The sequence below is a fragment of the Neltuma alba genome, unplaced genomic scaffold (assembly GCF_004799145.2).
Source record: "Neltuma alba isolate B1F8T4 unplaced genomic scaffold, ASM479914v2 tig00006149_pilon, whole genome shotgun sequence".
Taxonomy (NCBI): domain Eukaryota; kingdom Viridiplantae; phylum Streptophyta; class Magnoliopsida; order Fabales; family Fabaceae; genus Neltuma; species Neltuma alba.
This window is the reverse complement of record NW_021634367.1, coordinates 56,290-74,773: the sequence shown is the minus strand read 5'-3', so window position 1 is coordinate 74,773 and position 18,484 is coordinate 56,290. Positions and strand designations below refer to the sequence as shown.

Below are 18,484 nucleotides of genomic sequence, written 5' to 3'. Positions count from 1 at the left end.
CACAAATTCTATAGTATGTAGTACTCCTCCGGTCTTTAATATAGGACTCAATTATTGAATTGGTTTTGATCCTAAATATAAGACTCATTTCTCATATTTATCAATTTTCTCTAAATTACCCCTATGGATACTTCTTCAATCATAATTAAGTAGAAGAGGAAGAGGGGTATTAAGAAAGATAATTATGATATTTTAGGAAAAATATGTCACATTTCTTATAAGTAACTAACTTACCTAACTTCCTTAATCTAATCAAATTAGTTAAATGGGACTTATATTAAGGACCGGAGGAGTATAAACATTTTTAAAAAATAAACTTCAATGAAAAAAATATAGAGAGAGACTTTCATGAACCATGTGCAGGTACCTTTCGGGATCTATAACTTTCAGCTATCACAAAACAAGCAACATCTTTTTTTATTCTACATCAAACACTGCTGGATTAACATAAAGGTAAAAAAGAACAAAACACCCAGAAATGAAGTCCATAAGACAAACAATAAACAAAACAACAGAAACAAAATAGAAGAACCAACGCATCCATTAAACTTAGCAACATTTCAGAAGCTCCTAGCACTTGTCTAGTTCCAATAGAGAGGAAAAAGAAGGCGATGGCACAGAAATCCACCCAATCAAGCTCACTTCCTTGCAAACACTCCCTGCAGTAAAGTCAGTAACCAAATAAATTCTTGCTACCAATAATGGAAAGAGACGTACTATAGCCAGAAGCATAAAGAGTCAGGATTTAGTAGTATATTATACGCAGACAGAAGGAGAATGAAAATACCTCTAAAACTATCATCTGTGACGAGGCTTGATTTTGCGGCCATGGTTGATTCTTGTTCTACGCAACAAAACAAGAAATTTTACAATGACCACTTCCAAAAAATCAAAGTAAGCATCACTCCAGGATCTCTTCATTGCTAATATGAGAAAAGGTACCAAAAGCCCGGTAGCAAATCCCAATCCAACACTCAAGTAAAACCACTTATCAATGAGCCCATCAGAATCATCTGCTTCATCATTGCATGCTTCCCTGTTAGAACCATTGACATGACCATCAACAAGAGGTAGGCACCTTATAGGAAGGGGACAACCATAGAGATTAGGGTTCCCAACAAATGAAGATGCTTCGAAAGTTGTTGTGTGACCTGTGTAAGGGATGGACCTGAAAGGTTGTTGAAGGACAAATTCAAGTAGCCCAAAGATGATAAGGAAGACAAGTTTTGAGGAATAGACCCAGTGAGTTGATTACTTGAGAGATCAAGGGATGATAGCTGAATCATATTTGATATGCTTTCTGGAATGCTGCCGATTAGGTGATTTCTTGATAGGTTCAAATAGACTAGAAGGGATAGTTTTGTCAATTCATGGGGAATTCTTCCAGACAAGTTGTTTCCAGAAAGGTCTATATTGGTGACAAGATAAAGAGTGGTGGTGTAGTTCAATGACTGCCCTTTTGCATTCACAACCAACCTTTCTTGATATTTCCCTTCATCATTATTTGACCCTGATGGTATTCTGTGATATTCGTCCCGTTGTACATCTGCCTCCATTAAACCTCTTTTCCTTGGGGTCAATGCTTTAAGATCACCAAAGCTGGCTGGAATGTTACCACTCAAATCATTCTCCCCAAGATCCAGGACTTGCAATGAACTTAGTTTTGAGAGCTCATGAGGTATTTCTCCAAAGAATGCATTGGATCTTAAGTCAAGAATTGCAAGATTGCCAAATCTGTCTCCAATCCAAGAAGGAATTCCACCAAAAAGTTCATTGTTACCAAGGTCCAAGGTCCGCAAAGAGGATAAGTTCATGAACGATGGTGGTAAATTTCCCGAGAGCCGGTTGTCACTTAGGTGCAATAATCTGAGCCGTTGCAATTGACCTAAGGAATTTGGAATAGCCCCAGACAAATTGTTGTTGCTAAGGTCTAGTTGATACAACACAGAACAATTTCCAAGGCTTGAAGGGATCCTCCCAATGAAGTTGTTGCTTGAAAGATCAATGGTGAAAAGAGAACCACAAATCTCCCCTATTGACTCTGGTATTTGTCCAGAAAATTGATTTTGGGAAAGAGATAAAAAAATAAAGGTAGTCATTCTCATCCAAAACCAATTTGGTATAGAATCTGAAATGCTAGCATTTGAAAGGTTCAAAGTGGTTATCCCTTTTTGTGACCGGAGCCAAGATGGAAATGAAGGTCCCAAAATGCATGACCTCATTATAAGGTCTTCAACTTGGAATGGAGGCATCCAATTAGAGCTGATGTTCACAATGAATAAATTGGAGGATAAGTCTAAGTATCTCAGATTGATCAACTTTGAAAAATGAATTTGAGATATTATGCCTCCCAATTGATTAGAAGAAATATCAAATTCTGATAGGGAAGAAAGTTGTCCTAAACTTTCTGGGAGAGTCCCATCAAGTTTATTGTTTTGAAGGTACAAGATAACAAGATTTCGCAACGATCCGAAAGAAATAGGGATATGTCCTTGAAACAAATTATCACCAAGGTCAAGCCTAACTATATTTTCTAGTTGACCTATCCAATATGGGATTTTACCGCTCAATTTATTGGTGCCCAAAACAAAATATTGCAAATCATGTAGAGGTTTCTTAAAAGGGCAAGTTTGTGTTCTTTCAAGAATTTCAGGTAGATTTCCTGTCATCTTATTCCCCGATAAAGAAAAGCTATTCAAGTTGCAAAGTTTTCCAGTAGAGCTGGGAATACCACCCTCAATAGCATTAGAATCAAGATAAAGTCTAGTGAGAGAAGTCATGTCTCCCAAAGACATGGGAAGTTTTCCATACAAATTATTGATTGACAAATCAATAACTTGTATCTTTTCCCATCTTTTTTGAAAGAGTTGGGAACAGTTTGCTGTAAGATCATAATTCCAACTTAAATCCAACAACAATAAATTTGGCATTTCTCCTAGACCAAGCGGTATTCTTCCATGCAGGTTACTTTTTGTCATATCAATATGTTGCAAGCTACTTATATTTACAAGCCCATCGGGTATCTTTGAATAGAAGTTGTTAAAGCTAAGATCCATGACAACAAGTGAAGAAAAATTCAAAGAAGGCACTGATGGAATATAACCAGACAAGTAACAACCAGATAGATGCAATTCAACGATAGAAGGAAGTTGATTTAATGCACCAGCCCAGTCTTTCACCAACGAAAGGTTAACCTGATCCATAACAAGGTGTTCCAAAGAGACGAGGCCAGTTATCCATTGGAAATTATCAGCATAAAATTCATTCGATGAGTCGGCTCTCTTTTCAAGATCAAGAACTTTCAAGTGAGATAAGTTTCCCAAATGTGCAGGAATGAGGCCACTAAAACCAGCATTTGACAAGTTCAGATATTGCAAATTCTCCAATGAACCAAAGAATTCAGGTATTGAAATGCCATCAAAGTTGTTAAAACTCAAGTCTAAAAGCCTTAGTGACTTGAGCCCCATCAAAGATGGTCTTATCTCACCACTCAAGTTCCAGAACGCATACCTGTCATCAAACACATACGGATGGTGGAGATCAACTGCAACAACTGCTTTTGTACTATTGTCGCACTCTATTCCATGCCATTCACAACAGTTATTGCCCCTCCATGAAGATAGCACATTATTTGGATCATGAAGCCCAGTTTTGAAGTCCATGAGAGCTTCACGATCAGGGGCCAGGCAAGTAACCAAGTGGTCATCACTACTCCCAACAGAAACTGAGATTATTAAGAGGCAAAGCGAGAGTAAGAACAACTCAATTACTGGTAGTTTTCCCATTGAAGTATCTTTATCTCTAGCAAGCTACGGTTGCAGACCAAAGCTACACATCTCAGTAGCATATATATAGCAGAACCTTTGTTTACGTGGAACATCGATAAAATTCCTTCTTGTTCCGTGTTAAACGGTCGCCAACTGAACATTATTGGGATGAGAAAAAAACAAAATCGTATAAAATCAACTATATAGCCATGGTCCACAGCTGAAAATGATAGTCAACACCCACCTTGAGAAGCACGTTAAGAGTTATTGGGGAGCTAGTTTTTTGTTCGAAGGAAATTACCCATCACCTTCTTCTGCATTTTCCCATTTGGTGCGCGTAAAGATCATGTTTAAAAATGATTCCCCCCCCCCTGAATTATTGCGTTAAATGATTGGAGATCTCACAAAAGTACAATAAAGACCGCATATATTTCTGCTCGGAAAAGAAAGTTATAATGTTCTGCTTCCTTCCCACATTATAGAGGATCAGTGTTGAGTTTTGACAGGCATTCACAAAAGGTTTGGTTTTTTCCTTTCTTTAACGAAGGACTTCACCAGACACTTCAAAAAAATATAAGATAAATATTTTCTAAAAGAATTACGAGCCAAGTCACTTGGTTTGGAGTTGGAGTTCCACAAGAAAAATTTATATTCACATGTTCAAAATATGTAAAGTGTAATATCATTTAGTAAAAGTTGCTACATACGCTGTAAGCCTAAACCAATACTATATTTGTGCAGCACACATGCTAAGACATAGGTCCACGCATATATAACACCCTCGTGTTGTAAACATCCACATGGTGATCGGTAAAAGATTTTTTTTTTTTTTTTTTTTTTAGTGCATACTCATGGTTTTCACTAACTAGAAGTCCCCATGCCACATTACCTGTAAAAGCAGGGGCTCTCATTTTCAGCCTACTCCTCCTAGAAACTTAAAGAGGATAAATCTGTCTTTCATTCTTTGTTAAGTGGTCCTGAACTGAACTTTCATTAAGACATCGATATGAGAAAATGCAGTAACGTAATAAAATCAACTACCACATAGCTATAACGTCATGACATTAGTCTTATAATTGAGCTTTCATTACATGTGGCCCCACTTTCACGCGTAAAGTATATGTCCCCCCCCCCCGGGGGAAGAAAGTTCAAAACGGAGCATTCATATACAGAAGATAACACATTGCCATGACCTTGAAGCCCAGTTTTGAAGTCCTTTAGAGCTTCTCAATCAGAGGCAAGCAATAATCAAGTGGCCACCATTACTGCTCCCAACAGAAACTAAGATTAACAAGCAGACAAGGTGTAATAATAACTCAATCACTGGTAATTTTGCCATTGATGTATATCTCTCTCTCTCTAGCAAACTTTGGTTGTAGGCAAAAGCTGTACATCTCAGCAGCATTTACATATACATATATACTTATATTTCTTCGTTTCCGCGTAAGAGGATAAATCTGTCTTTCATTCTTTGTTAAGTGGTCCTTGTTAAGTGGTCCTGAACTGAACTTTCATTAAGACATCGATATGAGAAAATGCAGTAACGTAATAAAATCAACTACCACATAGCTACAACGTCATGACATTAGTCTTATAATTGAGCTTTCATTCCATGTGCCCCCACTTTCACGCGTAAAGTATATGTTTTTTCCTTCTTTTTTTTCCGGAAGAAAGTTCAAAACGGAGCATTCATATACAGAAGAAAATGAGCAGGCGTCATTGAAAAATGTTAAAGAACAACGTTGTTGGACGAGTTAGTTATTGGGACAATTTGCATCATCAAATTGAATAGAGATCTTTGACACTTAACAAATACTCCTCTGGTCTTAATATAAGACCCATTTAACTAATTTGATTAGATTAATGAAATTAGGTAAGTTAGTTAATTATAAGAAATATAACATGTTTTTCCTAAAACACCATAATCATCTTTCTTAATACCCCATCTCTCTCTTCTACTTGATTATGGTTGAGATAGTATCATAGGGATAATTTAGAGAAAAATGATAAATATGATAAATGGGTTTTATATTTAGGACCAAAACCAACTCAACAATTGGATCCTATATTAAGGACCGGAGGAGTACTATTTACTACAGCTTTAATATGGTCGACACTCGACCGTCACCTTACCAAGCAAGTCAATGAACTCTCATCTTCTTGAAATGGAAGTTTAACCAGCGTTATGGGACTATCATATTTATCGATCAGCACTTATAACGAGCCGAAATCAGCAATTCAAAATTAACTTTCACATTAAGCAACAAATAAATCGATCATCATGTTTCTTATTTTTGATTCATTGCATAAATTGCAGAAAACGCATAAAACATGCGCATTTTTGTAGCCGTTTTTCCAGTAGTGGTTGAAGCAGAGCTGCAAACCATAGATAAAAGCTTCCGCCATGGATCTAAGGAAGAAGACTAAGCTTGATGGAGGACATCATTGGAGCTCGCAATCCAGGAAGATTCATTTTTCTTTGCAGGGGAAGAAGCATCCACATCGATCGGGATAAAGCTTGGAAGAAGACTACCGTTTTACTATCGATGTGGACCCAACTCCAAGTCCCATTTTCAGATTGTTTTCGTGAGGCTACTCTGGGTTGAGGTCCAGCTCCAGACTAGCAAGCGACAGCGTTTTGGAAGAGATCAGGAGATCAATCTTGCTTGTTTCTCGAGTCGTTCCCGTAAAAATTGTCCCTTATTTTCAATGCTTCAGGTCAAATGGGACCCAAACGTAACATTTTTCAACAAGGCTTTGAATCTTACTCCACCATATTATAAGGAATCTGCATTTTTTGTTGTACTTCCGTTGTTGATATAGAAATTAGGAAGAATTATAATAAGATCTTAAAGAAAAAAATAATTATTAAAAAATCTCAACAACAACTTAAATAGTTCCAAAATAGAAAATAACAATTTTTAAAACTTACTTTTGTAATTATTTTTTTCTTAAGATCTCAACGTAATTCTCCCTAAAAATTATTGTTTGCTGTTCCATCACAATAAACACGAGACTCATTATGTAATTAGTTTCGGCGCAGGCACTAAACCCATGATCAAGTCACTGTTCAAACATGTGTTTAATAAAGATGCTAGCGCATTTTGAATGACTTGAAGTTCCAAGCGTCTTAGATTTTCTTTTCCCAAGCAGCTCGACTACCGACATCTCAATATGCAAAATACACGTATCTAAAATGTCCTTTATTACAGCCTACCCACTGTGAAAATCAAAACAAGATCTCTCTCTGAGGATAGAGCTCGCTCCCACATTCTTTTGATGACCTTCTTGGTACGAATCATCACGCTCATATAAGACTAGTCTTGACAAAACTGCAGGTTAGAATAAAATAAAACCCAATAAAACATAAAACAAACAGATAATGATTTCTGGCAGTAAGGTTGATCACATAAGACTAGAAATGAGAAACCAGACATCTTTATTTTTGTAATCTTGGTTCTTGTCCGTAATTTCATAAATCCGTGGTTCTCCAGTGTTTCCATGATCTCTATAGGTCATTCTCCCGTATAAAACCTAATCAACCATAAAACAAACGCAACATGAAAAACATATTCTCTGTAGGATCCTAGCCAAACCATATTGCCGATGGTTTCTGACAGTAAGGTTGATCATGGAATGGCATAATAAGCTAGCTTTTATGGGGGGTTTTCTATCTCTGATTGATTGCCTCATTGCAACATTATTCTTTTTCTCCGATGGTGCCATCTGTCCCTCCCTGTTGTTGCTTTCTTGATACGCAAGTCATGGAAGTATCAACCTGCTTCCTCAGTTCAAATTTCACAAGTGAAAGAAATCCAGTATGTTTTGAAATCTCTCTATAATTTACGAGCAAGTATACAGTTAGTTTGCCCTATTTGCCAAAGAATGCTAAAGTTCCTTATTAACCATGCAACGTATCCATATTATAGTACATACAATTTGAACTTTCACACATCCAGCAAAATTGCAATGTGAGAAATACATGCATATCAATAAGCATTGCTTGACCAAATAAAAAATGATGTTCCCAACAGAATCAGGAAATGTTTGCATTCTGCAATGATTGGCATGCCACTGCACCTGCAGATGTCCGCATTACATGCTCCCCAACCATTGCTATGCAAGAAGCATCTGTCTTAAGATGAGGCTGTACGGATTCCCACGTCTTCTTTTTTTGAATCTGCAGGTAGTCACAGAAGAATAGTAAATATGGCATCGAAACATGGGATTGAGATCACTGATAAATTACCTAGATATAACAGAGAAACAGTATACTATGTAGGAAATTTAATCACTTTTTCATTTCCTTCAGCTGAACTAGACATATTTTTGTCTACTGTGAAAAATTTGATAAATGAATTGCGTTGCTTATAGCTTATACATAGCATAGTTTGCTATGAACTTTTTGCAATACGTTGAGAGCTTGTTGGAGTAGGAGAGATACAAGTCAGATAATAGGTCCCTCCAAGACTATACTGTCATTTTCTTTGGAATTACTATGCTTATGCTAGTCAATTCCAGAATTCATTTAACGGAATTGGTCTCACTCATTTCTTTCAATGCCCTGTTGTTATTCAGGTTCCTAGATCTTCATTCCTAAACTCTAGAATGTGATTCATTCTTCGTTGCAACATCAAAACCAATTCCAAATAGTTATGGATCTCATTTCATCAACACAGCCCAGAAAGAGAGGCTCATCGAACAATAAAATTCAGTGATTCAATTGAAAAATCGCCCCATATTTAAGATGGCAAAGTATCATGTATAACAAAAATCAGGAAGTACAGATGAATATGTGAAAGAAAAGTCAACAGGTAATATCAGGATCTGAGAGGATGAAAAGAAAAGCAATCAGTGTCTGAGCTTAAAATTTGGGAGCTGCTAGTGCCTTTTCTATTATGCAAAAGTGACAACTATTCTTATGTCTCAACAAAATTTGCCCATAACTGACAAGAATAAACTTATCCCGATATTTTTAGCAGTAAAAAAATCATTGTCCTAAATTATAGAACTTATCCGCATTGGAAAAAGCTGTCACGTAATAAAAGTAGAGCTATTACCTGATTAGGAGTCGCAGGAGCAGGTTGGTTTTCCTTTTCATCTTCTGATCCAAACCATATTCTTTCCCCAGGGGCTGCTTTCTCAGGAGGAAAAAGAAGTTCAACATTCTCATGCTTGGCATCAGAAGCAGCCATGAGCATGCCGGAAGACTTGACACCACGCATGTTCCTTGGCTTCAAATTGGAAAGCACGATTACTTTTTTGCCCTGCATATATGAATTATTTATCACGTTGAACAATGTCAGACTTCAAGTTCAATTCCCAAACATCATTTTCGATTTAAAAACAGTTACTCCAGTCCAGCAGAAAGAATCTGTCTAAGCCATCAACTCATGCATTATTTGCAGAACATAAACCGTCTTGCTAACAGGATTCTCATTTTGGTTATTAATAAAATGGCCTCTGTTTTGTTAAAAAAAAAACAGGATTCTCATTTCAAGGAGCAACAAAGGACAGGCTTTGAAAGTAAAGTACGGAAAATAACTGTTCTTCTCTAAACGCCCTTACTAAGTCCAAGAAGACAAATTGACATGGAAGACCAGTGCAAGATGCATCTTGCAGTTTTTTCTTTATAATTATTATTAAAACTTCAAAATCACTGTGCAAGATATATCTTGCTCACTGTTCTTTAATTATTGTGTGTGTGCGAGCGCGTGTGTGTTCCGATCCATGTGGTGTAAGAATGTCAAACAGAGATCCCATTTTTCTAAGGTAGAGAAATTAGGAAGACAGCTGCCAAAGACATTGAGTACGAATCAAATTATCAATTTTAAACAACAATTTTCTCATTTATCAAAATATGAATGCTACTAGCTACTAGTAAAGGCTCAGCAATCAAGCCTTATAACAAGCTGACATCGAAAAATTACCTCAAGATGGTCAAGAGGAATGTATTTGACAAGGCCACTGCCAATGACTCTGGGCTCTGGCTCACCAATATCCACCTCTTCCACATAAAGAGAGTCAGCCTCCTTGTGTTTCCACCCCCGAGAATTCTCCCAACCATTGTGTCAAGCAAGCCGGCGGCGTCCTTAACATTTATTCCATTGTTACAAGAAGCATCACCGGAAGTGGTTGCGACGGATTCCGCCACTGCTTCATCAGTAGAAGCGGTGCAAAAAGAAGAGAAGGGAGATGAGATTCTTCTTCTTTATCGGGATGGTGATGAGGAGATGGAGAAAATGGGGAATTTGGATTGAGCAATGAGAGAGGAGGGAGTTACTAAAGAAGAAAAAAAGCCATGAGCCCTAGCTCTCCACAAGGAAGAAAGCGATAGCATAGTAGTGCTGCCCTTTGTAGCACTAGGAAAAAAAGGGATTTGGCCCTCAAAAAATTATTTTTTGAACTTTATTTTAAATGTGAATGGCAAGTTATTATCAACACTATTTCCTGATCTTCAATTTATTTGTATTTTCTCTTAAAATTTCAAAGAGATAATAAAGCTTCTTGATAGTTACCACTTTCAATCCTTAATATAAGAATAAGTAGATGATTGGATTTGTTCTTAAGTATAAGACTTTAATCTATTTTTTTATCCAAACTAACCAAATTGATTGTATAAGTTAAGTGAGTTTGCATTAAAGGTAGTTCCAGTCCAAATGATTTAAAATGGTATTTCTCTAGTCCTAAATATGAGACTCATTTTATAACATAATTTACACTATAAAATAGGTTTATATTTAGGACCGAAGGAGTATTTATAAGGAAACCAACACATATCTTTCATAAATAAGTAATTTAACTACTTCATTAATCTACCTAAATTAGATAAATCTGATCCTTAATATAAGACCTACTTAATTAATTTGAATATATTAAAAAAAGTATTTAAATTAGTTATTTGTTAAAAATATGTATTAGTTTTCATAAAGTACCTCCTTAAATAATTTGGATTAAAACTACCCCTGCATGCATACTACCTTAACATATATAATCAGTTAGTTTGGATAAATAAAAAAGACAAAATTAATTAAGATCTTATATTTTAGACTAAATTTTACCCATCACTAATTTTCGACCGGTATTACATAAGATGCGCTAAAGTTGGGGAAAAACCTCCCATATTTGTAACAAGACCTGATCTTGCTACCATATTTGGCTCTTCTTGTATGGTGCTTACATCAGTATAAAAAGGATAAAATAAAATTTCATTTTTTAAAAATAAATTACTTTCTATGCCCAATGTAGAACACCTTTTCTACGTAAGTTATTCACTACAACTGATTTAGAAGGCGCATCAGAGATATACAGTTATTCAATTTTCCGTTCATTCTTGTATTTGTCGTTCTCTTCACTGACCCAACAGTGCCTTCATCTTGGTCTTGGTGTTTGAAGAAACCCACAAATTCTATAGTATGTAGTATAAACATTTTTAAAAAATAAACTTCAATGAAAAAAATATAGAGAGAGACTTTCATGAACCATGTGCAGGTACCTTCCGGGATCAATAACTTTCAGCTATCACAAAACAAGCAACAATTTTTTTTAATTTTACATCAAACACTGCTGGATTAACATAAAGGTAAAAAAGAACAAAACACCCAGAAATGAAGTCCATAAGACAAACAATAAACAAAACAACAGAAACAAAGAAACAAAATAGAAGAAGCAACGCATCCATTAAACTTAGCAACATTTCAGAAGCTCCTAGCACTTGTCTAGTTCCAATAGAGAGGAAAAAGAAGGTGATGGCACAGAAATCCACCCAATCAAGCTCACTTCCTTGCAAACACTCCCTGCAGTAAAGTCAGTAACCAAATAAATTCTTGCTACCAATAATGGAAAGAGACATACTATAGCCAGAAGCATAAAGAGTCAGGATTATACGCAGACAGAAGGAGAATGAAAATACCTCTAAAACTATCATCTGTGACGAGGCTTGATATTGCGGCCATGATTGATTCTTGTTCTACGCAACAAAACAAGAAATTTTACAATGACCACTTCCAAAAAATCAAAGTAAGCATCACTCCAAGATCTCTTCATTGCTAATATGAGAAAAGGTACCAAAAGCCCGGTAGCAAATCCCAATCCAACACTCAAGTAAAACCACTTATCAATGAGCCCATCAGAATCATCTGCTTCATCGTTGCATGCTTCCCTGTTAGAACCATTGACATGACCATCAACAAGAGGTAGGCACCTTATAGGAAGGGGACAACCATAGAGATTAGGGTTCCCAACAAATGAAGATGCTTCGAAAGTTGTTGTGTGACCTGTGTAAGGGATGGGACCTGAAAGGTTGTTGAAGGACAAATTCAAGTAGCCCAAAAATGATAAGGAAGACAAGTTTTGAGGAATAGACCCAGTGAGTTGATTACTTGAGAGATCAAGGGATGATAGCTGAATCATATTTGATATGCTTTCTGGAATGCTGCCGATTAGGTGATTTCCTGATAGGTTCAAATAGGTTAGAAGGGATAGTTTTGTCAATTCATGGGGAATTCTTCCAGACAAGTTGTTTCTAGAAAGGTCTATGCTAGTGACTAGATGAAGAGTGGTGGTGTAGGTCAATGATTGGCCTTTTGCATTCACAACCAACCTCTCTTGATATTTCCCTCCATCATGATTTGACCCTCTTAACACAGCTAATGGTATCTGGCTTGTATCGATCCATTGTACATCTGCCTCCATTAAACCTCTTTTTCTTGGGGTCAATGCTTTAAGATCACCAAAGCTGGCTGGAATTTTACCGCTCAAGTCATTCTCCCCAAGATCTAGGACTTGCAATGAACTTAGTTTTGAGAGCTCATGAGGTATTTCTCCAAAGAATGCATTGGATCTTAAGTCAAGAATTGCAAGATTGCCAAATCCGTCTCCAATCCAAGAAGGAATTCCACCAAAAAGTTCATTGTTACCAAGGTCCAAGGTCCGCAAAGAGGATAAGTTCATGAACGATGGTGGTAAATTTCCCGAGAGCCGGTTGTCACGTAGGTGCAATGATCTGAGCTGTTGCAATTGACCTAAGGAATTTGGAATAGCCCCAGACAAGTTGTTACTGCTAAGGTCTAGTTCATCCAATATAGAACAATTTGCAAGGCTTGAAGGGATCCTTCCCATGAAGTTGTTGCTTGAAAGATCAATGGTGAGAAGAGAATCACACTTCTCCCATATAGACTTTGGTATTTGTCCAGAAAATTGATTTTGGGAAAGAGATAAGAAATTAAAGTTAGTCATTCTCATCCAAAACCAATTTGGTATAGAATCTGAAATGCTAGCATTTGAAAGGTTCAAAGTTTTTATCTCTTTCTGTGACTGGAGCCAAGATGGAAACGAAGGTCCCAAGATGCATGAACTCATTATAAGAATTTCAACTTGGAATGGAGGCATCCAATTGGAGCTGAAGTTCACAATGAATAAATTGGAGGATAAGTCTAGGACATTCAGATTGATCAGCTTTGAAAAATGAATTTGAGATATTATGCCTCCTAATTGATTAGAAGAAATATCAAGTTCTGATAGGGAAGAAAGTTGTCCTAAACTTTCTGGAAGCGTCCCATCAAGTTTATTCTTTTGAAGGTTCAAGCTAATAAGATTTCGCAACGATCCGAAAGAAGTAGGGATATGTCCTTGAAACAAATTATCACTAAGGTCAAGACTAACCATATTTTCTAGTTGACCTATCCAATATGGGATTTTACCACCCAATTTATTGCTGCCCAAATAAAAATATTGCAAATTATGTAAAGGTTTCTTAATAGGGCAAGCTTGTGTTCCTTCAAGAATTTCAGATAGAGAAAATCTATTCAAGTTGCAAAGTTTTCCAATAGAGCTGGGAATACCACCCTCAATAGCATTAGAATCAAGATAAAGTTGAGCGAGAGAAGTTATGTTTCCCAAAGACGGGGGGAGTTTTCCATGCACCTTGTTTTCTCCAAAATCAATAACTTGTACCTTTTCCCATCTTTTTTGGAAGAGTTGGGAACAGTTCGCTGTAAGATTATCATTGTAACTTAAATCCAACGACACTAAATTTGGCATTTCTCCTAGACCAAGCGGTATTCTTCCATGCAGGTTACTTACTGTCATATCAATATGTTGCAAGCTACTTATATTTACAAGCCAATCGGGTATCTTTGAATAGAAGTTGTTTAAGCTAAGATCCATGACAACAAGTGAAGAAAAATTCAAAGAAGGCACTGATGGAAAATAACCAGACAAGTAACAACCAGATAGATGCAATTCAACGATAGAAGGAAGTTGATTTAATGCACCAGCCCAGTCTTTCACCAACGAAAGTTTAACCCGATTCATAACAAGATGTTCTAAAGAGACGAGGCCAGTTATCCATTGGAAATTATCAGCACACAATTCATTCGATGAGTCGACACTCTTGTCAAGATCAAGAACTTTCAAGTGAGATAAGTTTCCCAAATGTGCAGGAATGAGGCCACTAAAACCAGCATTTGACAAGTTCAGATATTGCAAATTCTCCAATGAACCAAAGAATTCAGGTATTGATATGCCATCAAAGGTGTTAAAACTCAAGTCTAAAAGCCTTAATGACTTGAGCTTCATCAAAGATGGTCTTATCTCGCCGCTCAAGTTCCAGAACGCGTACCTGTCATCAGATGAAAATTCAAACCCGTACGGATTGTGGAGATCAACGGCAACAACTGCTTTTGTACTGTTGTCGCACCCTATTCCATGCCATTCACAACAGTTACTGCCCCTCCATGAAGATAGCACATTATTGGGATCATGAAGCCCAGTTTTGAAGTCCATGAGAGCTTCATGATCAGGGGCCAGGCAAGAAACCAAGTGGCCATCACTGCTCCCCACAAAAACTGAGATTATTAAGAGGCAAAGCGAGAGTAAGAACAACTCAATTACTGGTAGTTTTCCCATTGAAGTAACTTTATCTCTGGCAAGCTGTGGTTGTAGATCAAAGCTACACATCTCAGTAGCATATATATAGCAGAACCTTTGTTTACGTGGAACATCGATAAAATTCCTTCTTGTTCCGTGTTAAACGGTCGCCAACTGAACATTATTGGGATGAGAAAAAAACAGTATCGTATAAAATCAACTATATAGCCATGGTCCACAGCTGAAAATGATAGTCAACACCCACCTTGAGAAGCACGTTAAGAGTTATTGGGGAACTAGTTTTTTGTTCGAAGGAAATTACCCATCACCTTCTTCTGCATTTTCCCATTTGGTGCGCGTAAAGATCATGTTTAAAAATGATTCCCCCCCCCCTGAATTATTGCGTTAAATGATTGGAGATCTCACAAAAGTACAATAAAGACCGCATGTATTTCTGCTCGGAAAAGAAAGTTATAATGTTCTGCTTCCTTCCCACATTATAGAGGATCAGTTTTGAGTTTTGACAGGCATTCACAAAGAGTTTGGTTTTTCCCTTCTTTAATGAAGAACTTCACCAGACACTTCAAAAAATATAAGATAAATATTTTCTAAGAGAATTACGAGCCAAGCACTTGATTTCGAGTTGGAGTTCCACAAGAAAAATTTATATTCACATGTTCAAAATATGTCAAGTGTACTATCATTCAGTAAAAGTTGCTACATATGCTGTAAGCCTAAACCAATACTATATTTGTGCAGCACACATGCTAAGACATAGGTCCACGCATATATAACACCCTCGTGTTGTAAACATCCACATGGTGATCGGTAAAAGATTTTTTTTTTTTTTTTTTGGAGTGCATACTCATGGTTTTCATTAACTAGAAGTCGCCATGCCACATTACCTGTAAAAGCAGGGGCTCTCATTTTCAGCCTACTCCTCCTAGAAACTTAAAGAGGATAAATCTGTCTTTCATTCTTTGTTAAGTGGTCCTGAACTGAACTTTCATTAAGACATCGATATGAGAAAATGCAGTAACGTAATAAAATCAACTACCACATAGCTATAACGTCATGACATTAGTCTTATAATTGAGCTTTCATTACATGTGGCCCCACTTTCACGCGTAAAGTATATGTCCCCCCCCCCCGGGGGAAGAAAGTTCAAAACGGAGCATTCATATACAGAAGATAACACATTGCCATGACCTTGAAGCCCAGTTTTGAAGTCCTTTAGAGCTTCTCGATCAGAGGCAAGCAATAATCAAGTGGCCACCATTACTGCTCCCAACAGAAACTAAGATTAACAAGCAGACAAGGTGTAATAATAACTCAATCACTGGTAATTTTGCCATTGATGTATATCTCTCGCTCTCTAGCAAACTTTGGTTGTAGGCAAAAGCTGTACACATTTACATATACATACATACTTATATTTCTTCGTTTCCGCGTAAGAGGATAAATCTGTCTTTCATTCTTTGTTAAGTGGTCCTTTTTAATCAAGAAAAACAAGATGTGGAAAAGGAAGGAGTAGGAAAGAAAATTGATTGATTTTTTTAAAAAATAAATTGAGAAAAATAAAGAAAATAACAATAATTAAAAGAAAGCAAAAGGATCGAAAACTTTACCAGAATAATGTACTTCCTAATAATTTTGATGAGTGGCTATCTTGGTTCAAAAGGTGAGGAGTTTGTATGGAAACAATTACTAAGTCAAAAAGAAAAAAAAAACCCTAGATAACACTTAAGTTATGATTAATTAATTAATAATTATACCTAGAAAGCTAGCATATAATCATTTTTCAATTAATCATTTAAAAACCACTTAATTTTTAAATTCAAATAAACAATTATATATTGTCCCCTTAAAAGCAGTAATCTATCGAAAACCTTAAAATATGAACTGTTTGTGCAAAGCAAAATGGAAATTTATATAAAAAAAAAACACTTATAGAATAATGAGAAAATTGAAAATATATTCATTAAAAATTTCAAAACATAATTGTTCAACTGAAACATAAATTTAATAAATTATCAAAATTTTAAACATACATTCAATAAAATTTATTGATTAGAAAAGATTGTTTAGTTAGATTGTTGTTTGGGTGGTTAAGAAATATCAAAGCAAATGATACTTGGAAAAACAATCAATGCTTTAAACAAAGAGCCTTAGTTATGTACTACCTCTAGTTTTTAATATAAGAGCTTGTTTAACTTTCATTTAAATCTTAAATATAAGACTTTAATTCACTTTATTTTTTATATTTATTTATTTTTTCTTAAGACAGTCCTTACAATAATAATAATTCTAACTAATACACTTAATTGGGAACAATATTTTAGAAAAGAAAATACTTATTTATTATAAAAAAAACTAATTTAATTAATTTTCTCAATGTATTCAAATTAATTAAGTAGCTCTTATATTAAAGACATGAAGTAGTATTAAGAATTATGGGAAGGTTTTTTGATAAAGAATTAAGAACCAAACGAATTATTATTTATATTTCACCCTAACCTAGTCACAAATCTTCCAATGCTAGTCTTCTTCTTTCATTAAGAAAAGGATTTTCCGAAGAAATTTAGTGAAACCAAATGTTACGGGTCAATCAATGATCTTAAGCTTTATACTTATGAAAAAGCCAATGCAGAAATATAAGGAAAGGGGCGAAGACAAAGCCGAAGATGACCATGATGGATTTTTTTTTTTGGTGATAATTTTTTTTTGTTATAACAACCATGGCGGAAATTTTACGGAAACAGTTATATGTAATCGGTCACTAATTTGAATAGATTAAAAAAATTAGTTAAGTTAATTATTTGTAATAAATAGGTGTTGTCTTTTTCAAAATATCCTTACTAATTAAATGTATTGGCTAAACTACTATTATCACAAGAGTTATTTTAAAAAATAAATAAATATGAGAGACAAAATAGATTGTAGTCTTATATTTAGAATCAAAATAAAAGCCAAATTAATTTTTATGTTATGGACGGGAGGTACTAGTAGCATAAACATTTTTACAAAAATAAAGTAAAGTACGAAACAAGAATTGCTAACAAAAATTGCAAATAAGCTAACACGTGATATCATCTATGTGTAGATAAATGGTCTTTACTTCTTTTTTTTTTTTTTAAAGCCACGTTTCCATGTTTCTCAATTAGTTTTCTTGTATTAAAATATATATTGTCACTTATCAACTCATTCTTTGCAAAACTCATGCTCTTGCTGTTAATCGGAATATTCCTCAAGTAATTGCTATTGTAAACTAGCAGTTTTTGCATCATAACTGCACATGCGTGATAGTTGCTGAAGTTGCACAGTTCAATAAGAGAGAGCTTCTCGGTTATCTACTTTGCTTTCTTTATGAAGTTTATGCATAACAACATTATATTGTGATTATATATATTAGCAAAACATGTTATAATAGTAGATATAACATCTAGGAGCAATCTGTATTTAGAAAAAGGAAAAAGAAAGAAATCCAGGAGCAACAATACTCTGAATGTTTGAAAATAAGGATCTTATAGACGTGTCACAAAAAAAAAACATTTAATATTACATATAAAGAGATTTTTTATAATCTAATGTCCTAAATATATATATATAAATTTTAACCAACTGTTACATTGCTATTCAACTTTTTATACTATACAAAGAAGTGCTAAGTGTACTAATTCCGTGTTAAACGGTCGCCAACTGAACATTATTGGGATGAGAAAAAACAGTATCGTATAAAATCAACTATGAAGCCATGGTCCAGAGCTGACAATGATAGTCAACACCCATCTTGAGAAGCACGGTAAGAGTTATTGGGGAGCTGGTTTTTTCTTCGAAGGAAATTACCC

At 35.5% G+C, this 18,484-nt stretch overlaps 3 protein-coding genes across 3 annotated transcripts; all 3 read right to left on the bottom strand.

The window, feature by feature from the left end:
- Positions 1 to 1,079: 1,079 nt before the first annotated feature.
- On the bottom strand, positions 1,080 to 3,785 carry LOC114749741 (receptor-like protein EIX1). The gene has a single exon (XM_028938283.1). The coding sequence runs from the start codon at positions 3,783 to 3,785 to the stop codon at positions 1,080 to 1,082; it is 2,706 nt and encodes a 901-aa protein (XP_028794116.1).
- A 3,915-nt stretch (positions 3,786 to 7,700) lies between these two features.
- Positions 7,701 to 10,920, bottom strand: LOC114749740 (aminoacyl tRNA synthase complex-interacting multifunctional protein 1-like). Its single transcript, XM_028938282.1, is given in 5 exon segments — positions 7,701 to 7,947; positions 8,828 to 9,034; positions 9,698 to 9,819; positions 9,822 to 9,976; positions 10,856 to 10,920. Coding segments are annotated over 5 exon segments (693 nt in total). The 3' UTR covers positions 7,701 to 7,803.
- Positions 10,921 to 12,390: 1,470 nt separating this feature from the next.
- On the bottom strand, positions 12,391 to 14,726 carry LOC114749739 (receptor-like protein EIX1). Its single transcript, XM_028938281.1, has 2 exons — positions 12,521 to 14,726; positions 12,391 to 12,425 (listed from the first exon to the last, which is right to left on the bottom strand). The coding sequence occupies exons 1-2, from the start codon at positions 14,724 to 14,726 to the stop codon at positions 12,391 to 12,393; spliced, it is 2,241 nt and encodes a 746-aa protein (XP_028794114.1).
- Between the last annotated feature and the right edge of the window lie 3,758 nt (positions 14,727 to 18,484).

Excerpts from the sequence above, each read along its gene's own strand:
- LOC114749739 (XM_028938281.1), bottom strand. The coding sequence starts at position 14,726 with ATGTGTAGCTTTGATCTACAACCACAGCTTGCCAGAGATAAAGTTACT. Across the intron at positions 12,426-12,520 it reads TGGGGAGAATGACTTGAGCG|ATACCATTAGCTGTGTTAAG; the intron begins GTAAAATTCCAG and ends GATACAAGCCAG.
- LOC114749741 (XM_028938283.1), bottom strand. The coding sequence starts at position 3,785 with ATGGGAAAACTACCAGTAATTGAGTTGTTCTTACTCTCGCTTTGCCTC.